A 22,804-nucleotide genomic window follows, 5' to 3' on the forward strand; every position below is an offset into this window, starting at 1 on the left:
CCGGCGTTGGTATCCTGATCGCCGGGATCCTAACATCCGAGATGGTGATTGCATCCCATTCAGGGATTGCAAAGACATATATATGATATATATAATATATCAAGCAGAGTATAGGGAACTCTGCTTGATTTTTAAGCTGCTCACTGGAACACTTAGACATCCGAGTGACCGAGTGAAGAAAATAAACATAACTCATAGGGGAAGGTGTATCAAACCTTGGAGGGAGTGATATAAAGTACCAACCCATCAGCTCCTAACTGTCATTTTTCAAACACAACATATAGAATGACAGTTAGACTCTGATTGGCATGTACTTTATCTCTCTACATTGTTTGATACACCTCCCCCACAGCCTGCACAATACATTTATTCATATCGGACTTGTACAAACTGATAAGATAAAACTGGTCATGTATTAGGAAGATCAGGTGAGGAGGGCTACTGCAGATTGTTCACACAAGAAGCGGAAACGATGAGCTTGGGTCAATAATCACAACTCTGTTCTGCACCATTCTACCATGTGGTTGTTCCATTGGGGGAGTTGTTACAAACCTTAGAGAGAGAGAGAGAGATAAAGTGGATAAGTTGCCGATAGGCTTGATACATCTCCCCCAGTTATGTTTCTGCAGATACAAGATGTCATCCTTGCAGTATCTATCACTGGTGGTCACGTTGCTGTCTCTGCCTGGGACTCTAGGTAAGTCAGTATTTCCCATATGTAGAACTATACATGGAATGGGTATTGGGTCCTGACCACTAAGAGAAGAAATCTTTCCATAGGATTCTTATTTGGTAAGAACTCAAGATCTTCTGAGATCCACCTTCCATTCCTGCGCATTGGGGTGGATTCCTCACACGAGACTTCTTCACAGGAGCGTCAAAAGAAACCATTCGTTTCGGATGATCTAAACCCGGAATTTTTTTGTCAGGGTCCCTGTAAAGATGGGTGGACTTCCTACCTTGGCTACTGTCACCTCTATGTAGCGCAGGAATTCAGCTGGAATGACGCAGAGGTAAAACTGATTATTCTGTATTACAATAATAATAATAATAATAATTGTTTACTTATCTTCGTTTATTCAGCAATTATGGTTGCCTTACTAGGTGGCAATTATTATTTTGTGCCCTGTGATCAAATAATGTTACTTATGATCATTTAGGTTACTCGATATACGTTAGTTAGTTAGTTAGTTAGTTAGTTAGTTAGTTAGTTATTAAGGTTAGTTCTAGCTAGTATTGTGTATGTTGATTTTACAGAACTGCTCCCTATATATACTCAGTGGGCCTGATTCTGATTTGTAAGCAAGGCATGTAACTGTGGGGGTAATTCCAAGTTGATCGCAGCAGGAATTCTGTTAGCAATTGGGCAAAACCATTTGCACTGCAGGGGAGGCAGATATAACATGTGCAGAGAGAGTTAGATTTGGTGTGGTGTGTTCAATCTGCAATCTAATTTGCAGTGTAAAAATAAAGCAGCCAGTATTTACCCTGCACAGAAATAAAATAACCCACCCAAATCTAACTCTCTCTGCAAATGGTATATCTGCCACACCTGCAGTGCACAATCACATGGTTTTGCCCAACTGCTAAAAAATTTCCTGCTGCGATTAACTTGGAATTACCCCCTGTGTATCTGGAATAAACCATTTTGCAATGCAAAGTAAATACTAGCAGCTTTTGCATGTAGCCCACAAATGTTAGCTTAATTTTTAAACTGCAACTTAGATTTCAGTTCGGACACACCACACCCAAATCTAACTCTCTCTGCACATGTTACATTTTACATGTTCTATGGCATTTTTTATTTGCTTCCACATCTGAATAACCCAGAGTGTTTGCAGCATACAGGTATTAAGGTCAGTACTTACTACTGTATGTAGATATAGGACGGTTTATTTATCCAAAAATAAATTCAGATGACATAAATAGATTCCACAGCGCAATGTACTATTATTATGAATGAAATATTTTTATTGAGATCATCGTGCCTTCCATCATACTTACCTACTCTCCCGGAAGCTGCGGGAGGCTCCCGTTTTTTGGGGTAGCCCCCCGCACCCCCGGAAGAGTGGGCAGGTCTCCCGCATCCTGCTCGCATCCTAGTGATGCGAGCAGGATGGAGAGATAACCTTCTGCAATCGCGGGTCCGTCGGGTGGAGAAGGGGTTAAAATGAAGCAAATTGCGTCATTTTAGCCCCACCCCCTTCCCACGGACCCGCGAATCGCAGCATTTCCCGATGCGGGGGGGGGGGGGGCTTAGTGATGTCACAGTCCGGCCCCGCCCCCCAAAGACACTGCAGCGTCTCCTCTCCGGGCTTCTCCCGGAGAGGAGAAATAAAATGTAGGTAAGTATGCCTTACATCTGGTAGAGCTAGTTTCCATTTTGCTAGGTTTATATTATATTTGTTTGGCCTGGGCACATTCCAGGCAATCAGTTTAATTGTAAACTGATTACATTTGCCTGTGTCATCTAGTTGGCACACTATCCCTGTTTTACTGACTAATGGTTTGTTTTCAGGACTTTTATCTCCTGTGGCCTAAGATTCATTCTTTTCGTTGAAAACCAGGGAAAAATTCAGTATATTAAATTTTATGGGTATAAAGGTTTGAAAGGAGATTAAGGAACATTTACTAAGCAGTGATAAGAGCGGAGAAGTGAGCCAGTGGAGAAATTTCCCCATCAACCAATCAGCAGCTCTGTATCATTTTATAGTATGCAAATTATAGATGTTACTTCAGTGCTGATTCCCCATTGGCTCACTTCTCTGCTCTTATCACTGCTTAGTAAATGTACCTCAAAGTACCAACCAATCAGCTCCTTAGTCATGTTATAGGCTGTGTTTTAAAAATGACAGGAGGTGATTGGTTGGTATTTTATCTCTCCACTTTCTCTCTCTCCAAGGTTTGGTAAATCTCATCCATAATGTGGGATAATCCAGACACTCAGCCTGACAAAAGGCTGGATCTCTATTACCCCTTTCAGACCGCACAAATAACCTGGTATCGACCCGGTATATTGCCGACTTGACGCGGATCGCTGTGCAGTGTGAAAGGGTCACTCCCAAATTCCCGGGTCGCCTGACCCGGTAATTCAACCCGGGAATAAAGAAGGTTTATTCCTGGGTTATTACCGAGTCAGGTGCACTGTGAACGGGTTACCTAGGTCGATGCAGCCCTGGACCCGTTCACAGCATAGGGAGAGGCGGTGGGGAGATGATCTCATCTCCCAGCATCACCTCTGCACCCGCCCTTGATGCCACTGCGGTCCCCGATGGCATGGCAACCTGACCCAGCATATTGACGGGTTGGGAAGCCAGTTCTCAGGGTCCAGTGCTGTTTCCAATTCCTGGGAGCGACCCGCCATTTGCGACCTGAAAGCGGTATCAGATATGGCCACACATGTACATATACAGATTGAACAGGGCATATGTATTAACATTATTTTTAGTAAAATAATGAGAATAGGGGTGTTCTGTTCGCGCACCCTTTTCACATAATTTTGGTATCACCTAAATATATTAAAGGGCTTTTTTTTTTAGCAGATTTTATGAAAGACTGCTCCAAACCCTTTAATTCTCATTTTTTTAGTAACCAGATCTCATTTGCCATACTGTGCTTATAATGGGAAATGCGATCTGGCCAAATTTGCCCCCAAAAATACTGTAATGAGCCCTGTGATAATAACGCCAGCTTCAGATAGCGTTATCAGAGGGCTCACTGCGACTCCTGTACCCCTGCACATCTTTCTTTGCCCATTCGCAGAGAAAGCTGTGCAGGGTCCCGGCCAGTGTGATCAGCTATGTGTGTCCGATGGACACACAAGCTGATCACAGAGAAAAGAAAAGTAAAGCAATAAATAAATCATACTCGCCTACCCAGGGGCCGGTGATCGGTGCTCCGGTGATGACTGCTGGTCATCGGGACTCCCTGCTACTCCTGTGACCACTGCTGCAGTAAAGTGATGCTGCAAAGTGACAGCTCACTGTACAGCACTGGAGGTCACGGCAGGAGGGAGCCCCAATAACTGGCAGCCCACCCAGGAGCACCGATTACAGATCCCTGCCTCTGGTGAGTATGATCAGCGGTCGGGGTGTGGGGTGCGGGTGGGGTTGTGTCCTTATCTGTCCCTACCTCGCTTTGCTGAAGGGAAGTTGCAGCTGTGGTTTGTCTTCTGAAGTTCTGTCTATTCGGCAGATGTGGCCGCAGCGGATGTTGATGACTTCTCCCGGCGCTGCCTGCCTGGAGTGTTTGGCACAGATGAAGCACCCACTTCCCTCTGCTGTATGCGTCCAACGTGTTTCATACCCCCAGGGACTTGCAGCCAGAAAGCCCCTACCCTCTGCCCCAGCTCCCTCCCCCCCCCCCCCCGTTCCCTGCTTCATCCCCTCCCCATCAAAGCACCTGCTGATTGATCCTGGCTGGCACCATTGCTGGGCAGACGACTGCTTACCGGTGCTGCATTCAGCAGCTGCTCTGATTGGGGTGGGGGGGGGGGGGGTGAGGGGGAGGCCTGCTGTGTTGTCCCTAGCATGTGCCACCCCTAGGCACATGCCTCACGTGCCTAATGGGAAATTCGGCACTGGTCATGACCAACCTTTCATGGAGTTCCAGGAAATACTTATTGTGATAGCCTTTTTGTAACCCATACAGTATATGCTGCTAACCGTATCCAATTAGTTAAAAAAAAACAAAAAAAACAAAAACATAATTAGTCATTGAGATCGCAGCTTCTACAGACAACTTTAACTGTGACATTTTGGGAAAGAGAGGCAGAATAACCAAATCATCACAAACTTTATTGTGGCTTTACACAGATAAGTGACTTATTTTGTAGGCATATTTTGTTTTACATAGTTTCTTTTTTTTTTTTTGCTGATAACGGATTTTAATGTGGCAGTTATTATTCAAAAGCTTTGTTCACTTATGCCTTTAAGAAGGAGACAACCACAATGCCAGAATCCCGACAGGCGGTGAAATGCCTCCGCCAGAATACCGCTGCCACAGGCATTTCTCCCTCTGTGGGTGTCCACAACACCGACAGAGGGAGTATATAACCTGGGACGAGTGTAGCGAGCCCACAAGGGGCTTTCTAGCGCTTGCCCCGCTGCCGGCATACTGGTGGCTTGGATGCCACTGTCGGTATCTTGACAGCCGTCACACTGGTAAGTAGTAAGTATCCCTTTCAGACGTGTGACCGGGGAATTTGTCGGATCTTGTAGCTGGCAAATTCCCGGGTCTAAGCTCCGTGTACCTGGTCAGGAGCAGGGTTGTGAAGCTGAGATGAACGTCTGCATTCACACATGCAGAAATCACGGGTTGATGCGCTCACGTGCAGAACCCGGGTTTTAGCTGCATGTGTGGAAGGGGTATTAGTGGCATCCAAACACGCTAGCATTGTGCAAAAGGATTTGTTAGTGCACTGTTCTGTGCCCTCTCTTATCTGCACTATTTTTACACCCATTTCTTATATAATGTCCAAGGTAAATAATTAGGTCAAAACACGTTCTACTTCCTGAGTTTTAATTTGAACTTTTTATTTTTTATCTTTGAATTTGAACTTTTTTTTTAATATACAGGTGGTCGGACCCTTATTTAGTTAATTATCCCAGTCAAAACTAGCAGGACCTCAGGGATTCCTGTATTGAAGTGTTGTGTTTATGAAAAAACCCAAACATTCTTGTGACTAAGGTGCAACTGTTAGCTGGAGCAAAATACTACTCTATGGTAAAAGACGATTTCGCCACTGTGGGGGGCATGTTGAGGGCTCTATGATCTGCTGGTGCCCTCTGTCCCTCACTCCTGGTGAATAGCAGCAAGTGAGAAAGGGTCTCCCAACTTACCCCCCCCCCCCCATTACGAGATACTGCCACCTGCAGGTGGGACAGTCCCAGAAAATTTGGACTATCCCGCCAAAATCGGGACAGTTGGGAAGTACAGTATGATATAGTGGAGTGTGCACCCATTTGCAGAGCCTTTCTTGTATGTTTTTGCACCGCCCATGCTCCAGCATGAAGTACACGCATGTGTGGGATACGCAGAGTCATCCATATTTCATTTGCAAGTGAACGGTTATAACTGAGCCGTAATAGGGTATTCTCACATGACAGGGGCGCCAAGAGGGGTGTGGGTACTAATTACCTGGGCCTGGGTTTGATGGAGGAGCCTGGATTTGTAGGCCCCCAGCCCTACCTGGTCAGCTGGTAAGGAAGCCCTTGTCCCCATTTGCAGCCAGCTTTGCGGCACCAGGAAAGCTGATTTAAACTTTTCTAGGAATCGTGGCCACGCCTCCTCTGATTTGGCTACACCCCTTAGGACCCAGGCCCATGGCCGTTCTCGGCTGCCCTGCACAAAGGCAAATTTAATTATAGCATGCCGACGGAACTGCAGAGCTGGACAGAAGCATAAATACGCCTGTCAGCTGGTGTCATCATTTGCAAAGATATCTCCTGCTTACCTTTCAGTCCTGATCTGGCCCGCTGTCCCCATTCACTAGTATGGGGACCTAAATTCATCAAGCTCTGAGAATACATCATTTTTGGAGCTTGACTACTGGAACATTTGCAATCTTCAGATGGCGTTTGTTTCCACACCCCCACTGCTTACACTATGGGAAAGAGACTCGGTTGCAAAGAGGGATCCATTGGATCCCTCCGCCTCTGCTCATCTCCTTCCACATGCGCAGTAAGACTGCAGAATCAGACACGCTATGCTAAGTAATGGTAAAAGTATTTGCAGGGAAAGCTGATCTTCGGGACAGCTTTTTCCGCATCAGAGCAATGTTGAATTGCTCCGGCGTACGCAGCGAGATAAATATTTAATTGTCAGGGGCCTTTGGGCCCCCGATAATTAGCGTAATGAACAGGCCCCTAGTACACAGGAATTTAGCTGTGTGATCCAGTTTTGTGTAGTAGTTTTGTAGATACAGTTTGGAAGAAATGTATGGGTCTGTTTTTATCAAGACTCTATGGGGTAAGTACAGGGCCGGCAATAGAAATTTTGGGGCCCAGTACACTGATATCTCTGGGGCCCCCTCAACCCCCCAATGATCCTGCACTTTTAAAGCAGAGGGTGTATTTTAAAAAATAGAGAGTGTGTGTGTGTGTATTCTGTATACAATATGTTAGGAATATGAAATGTAACAGGTATTCTTCAGGTGGGAAATAGGAAAACTACGTAATGAGAATATTAATAAACCACACCTAAGGGGATGAAAAGGGGGATGACATAACGTCATTACCGATGCATGGCTTGCGTTGCGTGAACGATAACGCCCAAATGGACAATCAGATCAAAATATGGGCTGCACCTCCGGCCCTAACTATTTTGATGCCCTAGGCAATATTTGCTGGTGCTCCCCTGTGGAGATAGAGGTGACTGGTATAGGGTGACTGGGGATGCAGGGGTGACAGGGAGATAGTGGCTGACATGGTGAGAGGGTGACGGGGAGATAGTGGGTGACAGGAAGAGGGCAAAGACATAACTAGTGTTAAAGGTGCCCAGGTCAAATTAAAAAAAAATGGTGCCCCTTAAATTGCCATTTAAAACTCTGGCTGAATTCTCGTACACACACATATACTGACACTATATGGGGGACCACACACACACACACACACACACACACACACACACACACACACACACACACACACTATAGGGATACACACACACACACACACACACACACACACACACACACACACACACACACTATGGGGATACACACACACACACACACACACACACACACACACACACACACACTATAGGGATACACACACAGACACACACACACACACACACACACACACACACACACACTGACACTATCCCTTATATAAGATTGCGGGGGGGGCGCATCTAATGTAACAATGCAGCACATCAGCACTGGAGAGAAAGACTCTCTCTTACCGGCATTAGCAGCAGAGCTTACCCTTATCCGCAGCACTGGTCCTCCTGATCCTCCTCCCGCTCTGCCTCCATTGCTGGACTGACAGGATCCGCATCTCCTCTAAGGGCATGCTGCTTTAGCTTGGTTATCGCAGACTCGCGGGTGCCGGCGGGGGAAAGGGGGAAACAAGCAAAGAGGAGCCCCAGTAGGGTTACCACCTCATCCCTTTAATTCTGGACAGGTTCTGTGGCTGATTAAAACCAGGTGAAATGGAGTCTTTAAGTCAGCCAGCCACAGAACCTGTGTAATTAATATGTGTCCAGAATGTAAGGGATGACGTGGTAACCCTAAGCCCCAGTGGGTACGCCAGTACCCCCCATCCGTTATGCAAATGCACGGGATGCCGTCCATGTGTGTGGCTCTGGCGGCGTCTCCAGCGGCATGACGGTTAAGCACAGCGCTGACCATGTGGACTGAACCAAGTGACGAGGTAGGGAGGCCCTTCCAAGTTGGTGTGATTGTCAGTTGTTTTTTTCACATCATTACATGGGTGGCCAGACTCTAGGATACATGCCATAATATGTTGTTAGGTACTGCGGCTCAGTTTTTGTGCTCCTGAACTCTGGGGCCCCCCTGAACGTTGGGGCCCGGTACAGGTGTCCCCTTTGCCCCCCATCCTATCGCCGGGCCTGGGTAAGTGTATAAAGCAGTGAAAAGAGTGGAGAAGTGAGCCAGTGGAGAAGTTGTCCATGGCAACCAATCAGCATTGAAGTAACATTTATAATTTGCATACTATAAACGTATACAGAGCAGCTGATTGGTTGCCATGGACAACTTCTCCACTGGCTCACTTCTCCACTTTTATCACTGCTTCATACATTTACCCAAAAGTCAATATGTTGCGAAAATGGTATCTTGTTGTAAGATTTAGAGCTTTTGCCTATTTATGAAAGCTTACCTGCATGTGGAGGCTACAGTGCAAGCCATGACCTTCAGTGGTGTCATTCTGTGATGCTTCTCCATGCAAATTGCAGGGAAGTCAATTTATCATGGACAGCTGTGGTACTGCAGCTGTCCAGCAAAAGCATTTTGTCCTATGTTTTTTTCTTTTTATTATTTAACAAAGAGCATTATACTTACTGATAATAATTTTCACGGAAGGAATCAGTAGGATTTACCGACGATTGAGACGCCGGCTGTCAGTATTCCGACAATGGCATCCTGATCGTCAGTATGCCGGCAGCGGGTTGTGGCTTGTGGGTTCGCTGTGCTCGCCATGCTGCAGGCTTGGTGTCTCGCTGCGCTCGAATTCTATGGGTACTGTTGTGCTGGCGGTCAGCAGCTGATATCTCAAATTTATAATACATAAGGTAATACACATGTTTTGCGGTACCTCTGCAAATGGCAATTTATATAGGTTTTACAGCATTTTTTGATTGATGCATCCCACCCTATAATCAGTGGCATCATTAGAGGGGTGCTGGCCACTCCCGGGTGTAACCCTCCGAGGGGTGACATCAAATTGATAACATTATGTGCAGCACTCGGCTCCTGTAACAGTGTAGGAGACAGCAATGTAGCCACAGCAGCGTGCGGGGGCAGCTCAGCATCTCCCGGACCCCTGGAGTGATGAAAACAGGGGTCACGCCACAAGGCCACGGCCCCTTTCTGTGAGACCACTCCCCTTTTTTGCCAACATGTCCCTTTGGCGCACACAGTGGTGACTTACAGCATGTATCACAGGACATAGGGACTTTTATTTTTTGGAAATCTTTCTCTTCAGTCTTTTTTCTATTTTAGTATACGGACAAATTGGAGAGATCAGTTAGTTTTGTCCAATGGGACAATAGGGGTGATTCAGACCTGATTGCTGGGCTGCTAACTTTGCCGTCCTGCGTTAAGATAGTCACCGCCTCCAGGGGGAGTGTAAATTCGCCATGCAAGTGTGCAATCGCATGTGTATGCCGAGCTGCAAAAATGCAGTGTGTGCAGTCTGTGCGCAGCCCAGTGCTTACTCCTACGGTGCAATGAGAACTGGCTGATCGGGGCCGGAGCTGACGTAGACACCCTCCCTGAAAACGCTTGGGCATGTCTGTATTTTTACGGACACTCCCAGTAAATGGTCAGTTACCACCCACAAACAGCCTCTTCCTGTCAATCACCTTGTGAACACCCATGCGATCGGTATTTTCGCAACATCCTGCCGCTGGTCGGCGATGCCTGTTGTTGTTTGGCGATGTGCGTGAACATTGCGGTGCATACGCATGCGCAGTTAGGAAAGCACACAGCAGTGATTAGATCTGAATTACCCCCAATGTCCTCTCTGCGTCAATTTGGAATCATTGCTTGGTCACATTTCCCTGCTCTAATAAAGATCTGCTATATCCTGATTAGATAAATGTATCAGAACCTTTGGTTGTTTTTGGGTTAATGCACTAAGCGATTTGCAGCCTGTATGGTCTAAACTGACCTCACTGTCAGAATCTCAGCATCTTAATCTGAAACAAATAGCGTACAACCTGATGAGTTATGAAAATAAACCAAGTGCTTAGGCCGTAGTTACTTATTACACAAATAAACCCTGTTAGCTGCGCCCATCTGTGGTGAAAGTCAAATATGGATCTTCTAAAGGGATTCCATAGCAAACAATTCTATTTGACTTCTAGGTGGCATTAAACTATCAATAACGCAGGCTTATCTGTTCTTTATCAGACGTGGCTGACACCTGTACTAAGGAGATCAATCACTGTAAATATATACTAAGGTGATGTTTATAAAGGATAGTGTTGTTAAGTTTCACCTCCTGGGTCCTAGTGAATTCAGTTTCTCGGCTATACAGTATCTGTGGGGGTATCCGGACTCTAGGTCGACAGTGTCTAGGTTGACACACATTAGGTTGACACCTATTGGTCGACACGCATTATGTCGACACATAAAATAGGTCGGCGTGACTATTAGGTCAATATGAACAAGGTCGACGTGGAAAAAGGTCAACATGAGTTTTTCACTTTTATTTTACATTTTTTAACCTTTTCATACTTCATGATCCACGTGGACTACGATTGGGAATGGTAACCTTGCCGGAAGCATGGCGAGACAAGCGAGCCATGCGCGGGGACACAGTGCACTAATTGGGGTTCCCCGTCACTTTACGAAGAAAACAACACCAAAAGCCCCATAAAAAACTCATGTCGACCTTTTTCCATGTCGACCGAATGACCACGCCGACCCATTTCCTGTGTCGACCTACTCATTGTTGACCAATAGGTGTCGACCTAGACACTGTCAACCCTGAGTCCCATAGCCATCTGTGGTAAAGGGAAAATGCACCCTCTTCAGTATTCCATCTTTATGTTTCTATAAATGATAAGCAAAATGCATGGATCTAATTTTCTCTGCTCAAAGGGGGTCATTCAGACCTGATCGCTTGCTAGCTATTTTTTGAAGCGCTGCAATCAGATAGTCGCCGCCTATAGGGGAGTGTATTTTTGCTTTGCAGGCGTGCAATCACATGTGCAGCCGAGCACTACAAAAAGTTTTGTGCAGTTTCTGAGTTGCCCAGGACTTACTCAGCCGCTGCGATCACTTCAGCCTGTCCGGTGCCGGAATTGACGTCAGACTCCCTCTCTGCAAACGCTTGGACACGTCTGCGTTTTTCCAAACACTCCCTGAAAACGGTCAGTTGCCACTAGTGATGAGCGGGTTCGGTTCCTCGGAATCCGAACCCCCCCGAACTTCACCCATTTTACACGGGTCCGAGGCAGACTCGGATTCTCCCGTATGGCTCGGTTAAACCGAGCGCGCCCGAACGTCATCATCCCGCTGTCAGATTCTCGCGAGATTCGGATTCTATATAATAAGGAGCCGCGCGTCGCCGCCATTTTTCACTCGTGCATTGGAAATGATAGTGAGAGGACGTGGCTGGCGTCCTCTCACTTTGTTTCAGGGGGCTGCAAATATCTTTATTCTGGGGACCAGCAGTATTATGAGAGGAGTACAGTGCAGAGTTTTGCTGACCAGTGACCACCAGTATTATACGTTCTCTGCCTGAAAAACGCTCCATATCTGTGCTCAGTGTGCTGCATAATATATCTGTGCTCACACTGCTGTATTGTGGGGACTGGGGACCAGCAGTATTATATAGGAGGAGTACAGTGCAGAGTTTTGCTGACCAGTGACCACCAGTATTATACGTTCTCTGCCTGAAAAACGCTCCATATCTGTGCTCAGTGTGCTGCATATAGCTGTGCTCACACTGCTTTATTGTGGGGACTGGGGACCAGCAGTATTATATAGGAGGAGTACAGTGCAGAGTTTTGCTGACCAGTGACCACCAGTATTATACGTTCTCTGCCTGAAAAACGCTCCATATCTGTGCTCAGTGTGCTGCATATAGCTGTGCTCACACTGCTTTATTGTGGGGACTGGGGACCAGCAGTATTATATAGGAGGAGTACAGTGCAGAGTTTTGCTGACCAGTGACCACTAGTATTGTACGTTCTCTGCCTGAAAAACGCTCCATATCTGTGCTCAGTGTGCTGCATATATCTGTGCTCACACTGCTTTATTGTGGGGACTGGGGACCAGCAGTATTATATAGGAGGAGTACAGTGCAGAGTTTTGCTGACCAGTGACCACCAGTATTATACGTTCTCTGTCTGAAAAACGCTCCATATCTGTGCTGCATTGTAGTATATAGTAGGAGTACAGTGCATAATTTTGCTGACCACCAGTATATAATATATAGGAGTACGGTACAGAAGGCCACTGCTTTACCTACCTCTGTGTCGTCAAGTATACTGTCCATCCATACCTGTGGTGCATTTCAGTTTTGCACAGTTTGCTGACCACCAGTATATAATATATATAGCAGTACGGTACAGTAGGCCACTGCTCTACCTACCTCTGTGTCATCAAGTATACTATCCATCCATACCTGTGGTGCATTTCAGTTTTGCACAGTTTGCTGACCACCAGTATATAATATATAGCAGTACGGTACAGTAGGCCACTGCTCTACCTACCTCTGTGTCTTCAAATATACTATACATCCATACCTGTGGTGCATTTCAGTTTTGCACAGTTTGCTGACCACCAGTATATAATATATAGCAGTACGGTGCAGTAGGCCACTGCTCTACCTACCTCTGTGTCGTCAAGTATACTATCCATCCATACCTGTGGTGCATTTCAGTTGTGCACAGTATATATAGTAGTAGGCCATTGCTATTGATACTGGCATATAATTCCACACATTAAAAAATGGAGAACAAAAATGTGGAGGGTAAAATAGGGAAAGATCAAGATCCACTTCCACCTCGTGCTGAAGCTGCTGCCACTAGTCATGGCCGAGATGATGAAATGCCATCAACGTCGTCTGCCAAGGCTGATGCCCAATGTCATAGTAGAGAGCATGTAAAATCCAAAAAAACAAAAGTTCAGTAAAATGACCCAAAAATCAAAATTAAAAGCGTCTGAGGAGAAGCGTAAACTTGCCAATATGCCATTTACGACACGGAGTGGCAAGGAACGGCTGAGGCCCTGGCCTATGTTCATGGCTAGTGGTTCAGCTTCACATGAGGATGGAAGCACTCATCCTCTCGCTAGAAAAAGGAAAAGACTTAAGCTGGCAAAAGCACAGCAAAGATCTGTGCGTTCTTCTAAATCACAAATCCCCAAGGAGAGTCCAATTGTATCGGTTGCGATGCCTGACCTTCCCAACACTGGACGGGATAGAGGTGGCGCCTTCCACCATTTGCACGCCCCCTGCAAGTGCTGGAAGGAGCACCCACAGTCCAGTTCCTGATAGTCAAATTGAAGATGTCAGTGTTGAAGTACACCAGGATGAGGAGGATATGGGTGTTGCTGGCGCTGAGGAGGAAATTGACAAGGAGGATTCTGATGGTGAGGTGGTTTGTTTATGTCAGGCACCCGGGGAGACACCTGTTGTCCGTGGGACGAATATGGCCATTGATATGCCTGGTCAAATTACAAAAAAAATCACCTCTTCGGTGTGGAATTATTTTAACACAAATGCGGACAACAGGTGTCAAGCCGTGTGTTGCCTTTGTCAAGCTGTAATAAGTAGGGGTAAGGACGTTAACCACCTCGGAACATCCTCCCTTATACGTCACCTGCAGCGCATTCATCATAAGTCAGTGACAAGTTCAAAAACTTTGGATGACAGCGGAAGCAGTCCACTGACCACTAAATCCCTTCCTCTTGTAACCAAGGTCCTGCAAACCACACCACCAACTCCCTCAGTGTCAATTTCCTCCTTACACAGGAAAGCCAATAGTCCTGCAGGCCATGTCACTGGCAAGTCTGACGAGTCCTCTCCTGCCTGGGATTCCTCCGATGCATCCTTAAGTGTAACGCCTACTGCTGCTGGCGCTGCTGTTGTTGCTGCTGGGAGTCGATCGTCATCCCAGAGGGGAAGTCGGAAGACCACTTGTACTACTTCCAGTAAGCAATTGACTGTCCAACAGTCCTTTGCGAGGAAGATGAAATATCACAGCAGTCATCCTGCTGCAAAGCGGATAACTCAGGCCTTGGCAGCCTGCGCGGTGAGAAACGTGTTTCCGTTATCCACCGTTAATTCACAGGCAACTACAGACTTGATTGAGATACTGTGTCCCCGGTACCAAATACCATCTAGGTTCCATTTCTCTAGGCAGGCGATACCAAAAATGTACACAGACCTCAGAGAAAGAGTCACCAGTGTCCTAAAAAATGCAGTTGTACCCAATGTCCACTTAACCACACACATGTGGACAAGTGGAGCAGGGCAGACTCAGGACTATATGACTGTGACAGCCCACTGGGTAGATGTATTGCCTCCCGCAGCAAGAACAGCAGCGGCGGCACCAGTAGCAGCATCTCGCAAACGCCAACTCGTTCCTAGGCAGGCTACGCTTTGTATCACCGCTTTCCAGAAGAGGCACACAGCTGACAACCTCTTACGGAAACTGAGGAACATCATCGCAGAATGGCTTACCCCAATTGGACTCTCCTGGGGATTTGTGAAATCGGACAACGCCAGCAATATTGTGCGTGCATTACATCTGGGCAAATTCCAGCACGTCCCATGTTTTGCACATACATGGAATTTGGTGGTGCAGAATTATTTAAAAAACGACAGGGGCGTGCAAGAGATGCTGTCGGTGGCCCGAAGAATTGCGGGACACTTTCGGCATTCAGCCACCGCATGCTGAAGACTGGAGCACCAGCAAACACTCCTGAACCTGCCCTGTCATCATCTGAAGCAAGAGGTGGTAACGAGGTGGAATTCAACCCTCTATATGCTTCAGAGGATGGAGGAGCAGCAACAGGCCATTCAAGCCTATACATCTGCCTACGATATAGGCAAAGGAGGGGGAATGCACCTGACTCAAGCTCAGTGGAGAATGATTTCAACGTTGTGCAAGGTTCTGCAACCCTTTGAACTTGCCACACGTGAAGTCAGTTCAGACACTTGCAGCCTGAGTCAGGTCAGTCCCCTCATCAGGCTTTTGCAGAAGAAGCTGGAGACATTGAAGGAGGAGCTAAAACAGAGCGATTCCACTAGGCATGTGGGACTTGTGGATGGAGCCCTTAATTCACTTAATCAGGATTCACGGGTGGTCAATCTGTTGAAATCAGAGCACTACATTTTGGCCACCGTGCTCGATCCTAGATTTAAAACCTACGTTGTATCTCTCTTTCCAGCAGACACAAGTCTGCAGAGGTTCAAAGACCTGCTGGTGAGAAAATTGTCAAGTCAAGCGGAACGTGACCCGTCAACAGCTGCTCCTTCACATTCTCCCGCAACTGGGGCTGCGAGGAAAAGGCTAAGAATTCCGAGCCCACCCGCTGGCGGTGATGCAGGGCAGTCTGGAGCGAGTGCTGACATCTGGTCCGGACTGAAGGACCTGCCAACGATTACTGACATGTCGTCTACTGTCACTGCATATGATTCTCTCACCATTGAAAGAATGGTGGAGGATTATATGAGTGACCGCATCCAAGTAGGCACGTCAGACAGTCCGTACGTATACTGGCAGGAAAAAGAGGCAATTTGGAGGCCCTTGCAGAAACTGGCTTTATTTTACCTAAGTTGCCCCCCCTCCAGTGTGTGCTCCGAAAGAGTGTTTAGTGCCGCCGCTCACCTTGTCAGCAATCGGCGTACGAGGTTACTTCCAGAAAATGTGGAGAAGATGATGTTCATCAAAATGAATTATAATCAATTCCTCCGTGGAGACATTCACCAGCAATTGCCTCCAGAAAGTACACAGGGACCTGAGATGGTGGATTCCAGTGGGGACGAATTAATAATCTGTGAGAAGGGGGATTTACACAGTGAAAGGGGTGAGGAATCGGACGATGAGGAGGAGGTGGACATCTTGCCTCTGTAGAGCCAGTTTGTGCAAGGAGAGATTGATTGCTTCTTTTTTGGTGGGGGCCCAAACCAACCAGTCATTTTAGTCACAGTTGTGTGGCTGACCCTGTCGCTGAAATGATGGGTTTGTTAAAGTGTGCATGTCCTGTTTATACAACATAAGGGTGGGTGGGAGGGCCCAAGGACAATTCCATCTTGCACCTCTTTTTTCTTTCATTTTTCTTTGCATCATGTGCTGTTTGGGGACTATTTTTTTGAAGTGCCATCCTGCCTGACACTGCAGTGCCACTCCTAGATGGGCCAGGTGTTTGTGTCGGCCACTTGGGTCGCTTAGCTTAGTCATCCAACGACCTCGGTGCAAATTTTAGGACTAAAAATAATATTGTGAGGTGTTCAGAATAGACTGGAAATGAGTGGAAATTTTGGTTATTGAGGTTAATAATACTATAGGATCAAAATGACCCCCAAATTCTATGATTTAAGCTGTTTTTGAGGGTTTTTTGTAAAAAACACCCGAATCCAAAACACACCCAAATCCGCCAAAAAATTTTCAGGGAGGTTTTGCCAAAACGCGTCCGAATCCAAAACACGGCCGCGGAACCGAATCCAAAACCAAAACACAAAACCCGAAAAATGTCCGGTGCACATCACTAGTTGCCACCCACAAGCACCTTCTTCCTGTCAATCTCCTTGAGATCGGCTGTGCGAATGGATTCTTCGTAAAATCCATTGCACAGCAACAATCCGCTTTGCACTCGTACAACGCGCCTGTGCATTGCGATGCATATGCATGCGCAGTTTTGACCTGATTGCAGCGCAGCGAAAAAATCTAGCATGTGATCAGGTCTGAATGACCCCCAAAGATAATAATTTCCGTGAATATTTGCATTTATTATTCTAAGCAGCTCCGAAATATAGAAAAATTAAAGATGATCTTCAGACTACTGCGATATATTGGACTAAATAAAATAATTCTTTGCTTAACCATGAAATAATTTTTGTACAGATTATCTTACTCTACTGTTTGGGCAGTGTCAGATATTGCAATACACAATGATTTTTCTTAATAGAGCGCAAACACATACATATAAAATATCCTTCCTCAGGGATTCAAATTAATACCCCTTTTCCACTAGCTCAAAAAAATGGTTAAATGCACGGGGGTGCGCATTTACCCGTGTTTTTTGCTAGTGGAAAAGGGTCCCCCGCAAAAACCCGGATCAAGTGACCTGTGAATCCTATCCGGTTAGCTACCTGGGTAGGGGACGGGAATGATCCGGGTAAGGTTATAGTGTAAACGGAAGCCGTGTCGATGCGACACGGCTCCCGTTTACACTGTATGGAAGGGCGGCGCTGGAAGATATGCCGGGTTGGTGAGTGCAGTGGGAAAGGGGGCTAAGCACGGGCCGCAGCCGGGTTGGTGAGTGCAAGAAAAATATTGGTGAAAATATACCAATAGATTGGTATATTTTAATGAACGGGCGCTATAACAGAGCTGTTTTCCTAAAGCAGCTGTTAAATCAAGGTGATAGTCAGTCACCACATATAGAAACACAAAACAATATAAAAACAGCGCTACCAGGTGCTGATATTCAAATCATTAAGTAGTATTTAATAAAGATAAATTAGTATCATAAACACATATATTTAAAATCAAATGAAATAAAACAAGCCTCATAAGCCAGTATTATGACCAAATGAAGAACTTTCCATGGACTCTTGTTAAGGCCAGATGGTAATAAGTGTTCCAATGCTTTAGTATATCATATCCTGCATGGATAACCGTGTGATAGTTACCAGATCCCAAGTGGAAAAAGGCAGGGTATTCCACCTAGCGCGGTGATGATGATTCTGTCCTGCGCAAATTGTAAATGGCGGTTCTCCCTTTTTATTAAATGTCCACATACATGGATTGGTCTCCGGATAGATGAACGTGAGATGGGTCAGAGCTCTGAAGACCACTGCGGGTCGTCCCAAACATCAATATCCAACTTTAAAAGAAGCAATGGATGATCAGTTCCATAAACTCACTGGCCTTGAGTTTATGGAACTGATCATCCATTGCTTCTTTTAAAGTTGGATATTGATGTTTGGGACGACCCGCAGTGGTCTTCAGAGCTATGACCCATCTCACGTTCATCTATCCGGAGACCGATCCATGTATGTGGACATTTAATAAAAAGGGAGAACCGCCATTTACAATTTGCGCAGGACAGAATCATCATCACCGCGCTAGGTGGAATACCCTGCCTTTTTCCACTTGGGATCTGGTAACTATCACACGGTTATCCATGCAGGATATGATATACTAAAGCATTGGAACACTTATTACCATCTGGCCTTAACAAGAGTCCATGGAAAGTTCTTCATTTGGTCATAATACTGGCTTATGAGGCTTGTTTTATTTCATTTGATTTTAAATATATGTGTTTATGATACTAATTTATCTTTATTAAATACTACTTAATGATTTGAATATCAGCACCTGGTAGCGCTGTTTTTATATTGTTTTGGGTTGGTGAGTGCAGTGGGAAAGGCGGCTGAGCATGGGCCGCAGCCGGGTAGCACCCGTGTCAGGCTCACGGCTGCGACCTGTGCTTAGTAGTGGAAAAGGGGTATAAGTGAGTGTCCCAAATATCCTGGCTCTTGAAATGGAACTATGGGGGTAATTCAGAGTTGATCGCAGCAGCAAATTTGTTAGCAGTTGGGCAAAACCATGGCCCTCATTCCGAGTTGATCGCTCGCAAGGCGATTTTAGCAGAGTTACACACGCTAAGCCGCCGCCTACTGGGAGTGAATCTTAGCTTCTTAAAATTGCGAACGATGTATTCGCAATATTGCGATTACTAACTACTTAGCAGTTTCAGAGTAGCTTCAGACTTACTCTGCCTGTGCGATCAGTTCAGTGCTTGTCGTTCCTGTTTTGACGTCACAAACACACCCAGCGTTCGCCCAGACACTCCCCCGTTTCCCCGGCCACTCCTGCGTTTTTTCCGGAAACGGTAGCGTTTTTTTCCACACGCCCATAAAACGGCCTGTTTCCGCCCAGTAACACCCATTTCCTGTCAATCACATTACGATCGCCGGAGCGATGAAAAAGCTGTGAGTAAAAATACTATCTCCATTGTAAAATTACTTGGCGCAGTCGCAGTGCGAATATTGCGCATGCGTACTAAGCGGAATTTCACTGCGATGCGATGAAAAATACCGAGCGATCAACTCGGAATGAGGGCCCATGTGCACTGCAGGGGGGGGGGGGTGGGGGGGCAGATATAACATGTGCAGAGAGAGTTAGATATGGGTGGGTTATATTGTTTCTGTGCAGGGTAAATACTGTCTGCTTTATTTTTACACTGCAATTTAGATTTAAGTTTGAGCACACCCCACCCAAATCTAACTCTCTCTGCACATGTTACATCTGCCCCACCTGCAGTGCACATGGTGTTGCCCAAGTGCTAACAAATTTGCTGCGATCAGATCTGAATTAGGCCCTATTCCTCCTCCGTATATCACGATTTGACTTAATTAGACTACAGATGCTGTAGTGAATCTCAAAAAGAGAGATGAGACATAGGGCCTAATTCAGACCTGGTCACCAGCAAGCGATTATTGCACTGCTGCAATCAGATAGTCGCCGCCTACAGGGGGAGTGTATTTTAGCTGTGCAAGTGTTTGAACACGTGTATCAGAGCTGCACAAACAGATTTTGTACAGTCTCTGCGCGGCCCAGGACATACTTAGCCGCTGCGATCACATCAGCCGGTCCGGGACCGGAATTGACGTCAGGAACCCTCCCTGTATACACATGGACACACCTGTGTTTTTCCAACCCCTCCCTGAAAACGGTCAGTTGCCACCCACAAACGCCTTCTTCCTGTCAATCTCCTTGTAATCTCCCGGCCGAACGGATCCGTTGCACAAACCCATCGCTGAACGGCGATCTGCTTTGTACCCGTGCGACACGCCTGCGCATGCGCAGTTTGGACCTGATTGCTTGCTGTGAGAAAATGCAGCCTAGCGATCAGGTCTGAATTACCCCCATAGTGCAATACTGCAACAAACAAGAAACAATGTATTTTTTCCCTAGTCCACTAACAATTTAAAAACAATAACAGGCGTGTAACCATAAAAGGTAACAATCAGGAGTCTTTTACAAGGAATGCTGTGGTCATCTAGTTACCATCCTCGATCGCAGTGGGTGAAGGAAAATGCAGCTGACGAAGGTCATCTGTCCAAAAAGCTTTAGGCTGGTGAACACTGGGGGTAATTCAGACCAGATCGCTGCTGTGCATTTTCGCACATCCGGTGATCAGGTCTGTAATGCGCATGCATATGCACTGCAATGCGCCGGTGCGTCGGACGACTCCAACAAATGCGATTGCATTGCACACCTGCGCACATACCCTCCCCCTGTAGGCGGCGACTACCAGAACGCAGGGATGCAAAAAAACGCACCCTAGCGATCAGATCTGAATTATTCCCTCTGTACAGGAGATCCTGCCTTGAAGGAGTAGTACGGACCTTTTCCTTTACCCATTACGAGTAAGCCAGCAAAAAGTGCAGTTATAAATGGTGAAATCAGCCTGTACCCCCAGAAATGCCAAAGTGACATAGGATAACAGTATAGAACAGAGGTTCTCAAACGCGGTCCTCAAGGCACTCAAACAGTCCAGGTTTTAGGTATATCCATGGCTCAGCACAGATGTTTAAATAAAAATTGACTGTGGTAGTAATTAACTCACCTGTGGCCCAGCATGGATAAACTTAAAACCTGGACCGTTTGGGTGCCACGAGGACCACATTTGAGAACATCTGGTATAGGAGCATATTAGGGACATAAGAAAATATTTTGAGAACTTAAAATGTGTCAAATTGCTGCAATATGTATTTTTTTTAAACATTTAAAAATGAAAAAAATAAACATGTTTTTTGTATAAAATAAATACTCATTAAATTTGGGGTACATGAAAAAGGCAATAAGTATACAGTATACAGGTTGAGTATCCCTTATCCAAAATGCTTGGGACCAGAGGTATTTTGGATATCGGATTTTTCCGTATTTTGGAATAATTGCATACCATAATGAGGTATCATGGCAATGGGACCTAAATCTAAGCACAGAATTCATTTATGTTTCATATAAACCTTATACACACAGCTTGAAGGTCATTTTAGCCAATATTTTTTATAACTTTGTGCATTAAACAAAGTGTGTCTACATTCACACAATTCATTTATGTTTCATATACACCTTATATACACAGTCTGTAGGTCATTCAATACAATATTTTTAATAACTGTGTGTATTAAACAAAGTTTGTGTACACTGAGCATCAAAAAACAAAAGTTTCACTATCTCAGTCTCGCTCAAAAAAGTCCGTATTTCGGAATATTCCGTATTTCGGATATTTGGATATGGGATACTCAACCTGTATTTAGATCAAATAAAGGCACTTTTAACCTTGCTGACCGATTTACTCCCACCTACAAGTCTAAAAACACTTGTCCCACTCATAAAGCACCCCAATATACCTATCCCATGCCTTGTACCCCAATTTCCATCACTTTGCCTTTTTTGCCCCAAAACTGATATCTTTTTGTTGGCTAATAAAAAATAATGAAACGCTTCAAAGTGCCTAATTAATCATTAAGGAGGATGTCCAAGGGGATTTTTGCCCAAAAATAGGGATTTTCCCCACTCTTTCACCTGTTTAGAATAGGTGAAGAGAAATTCATGAGAAACCGCATGGAGAGTTATCGCATGTGAGTAATTGGACAGCTGCCATATTGTGGGTCACGAAAGAAGCAGCATTTTCAGATTGATTCCTGCGAAAATGGGTTATCACGGCTAATTGGATACCCTCATTTGTCTGTTTCTATTATATTTCCCCCCTTTTTAAAAAGACAATATTAAACAGATTCCAGAGAAAAGATATGGGGCTGGATGTAATGCTTTTTTAAAGGGGCAATCACTTAAAAGGCAAAACCATGCTTTTAAAAAAAAAAAATCTGTGTTCGGCTGGCATCCTGCACGGCCGCTGAACTCGGTCACGGCGCCTGGTATCTATGCACACTAACTTATCCAGTGGTTTATTTGTGAGTACACTTATTGAGTATTTTGCTTTCTCTACTTTTGAGCATATAAACCAACTCTCTTCATTACCTGACTTTTGGGCAGATTAGTAGTAAACAAGGTTTTATGTAATGACATCAGTATTTCCTCACTAACCATTCTTCTCACTAATGGCTTTTCCCTTCTCTCTCCTCATCTTTTACTTTCTCATGTGCCAATCCATCCGCGCCCCCCCATCCATCACAGGGGTACTGCCAGAACCTCTTCAGCCGCTCTCACCTCACCAGTGTCCTCAGTGAAAACCACAATCAGTTCCTCATGACTCTTGCACATTCAAAAGGATATCGCGGAAATAAACTCTGGACTGGTGGCAACAGAGGAAAGGTAAAGTCCGTCCATGCACATTTAGATGCAATTCATGTACACCAGGGAAGGGCTTTGTAGCGGCATTAGTATAAAGTCGCGA

The 22,804-nt window shown here is 45.6% G+C and overlaps 1 protein-coding gene across 1 annotated transcript in view; it reads left to right on the top strand.

Annotated features, from left to right (window-relative positions):
- The first annotated feature begins 590 nt into the window (after nt 1-590).
- The window catches only part of LOC135054954 (struthiocalcin-2-like), a 30,869-nt gene continuing 8,655 nt past the window's right edge, over nt 591-22,804 (top strand). Inside the window, exons 1-3 of the mRNA XM_063958453.1 lie at nt 591-697; nt 781-1,013; nt 22,585-22,722. Coding sequence (XP_063814523.1) covers nt 637-697; nt 781-1,013; nt 22,585-22,722 — 432 coding nt within the window. The 5' untranslated portion in view covers nt 591-636. The remainder of the gene's footprint in view (nt 698-780; nt 1,014-22,584; nt 22,723-22,804) is intronic.

Source organism: Pseudophryne corroboree, chromosome 3, assembly GCF_028390025.1.
Source record: "Pseudophryne corroboree isolate aPseCor3 chromosome 3, aPseCor3.hap2, whole genome shotgun sequence".
NCBI lineage: Eukaryota > Metazoa > Chordata > Amphibia > Anura > Myobatrachidae > Pseudophryne > Pseudophryne corroboree.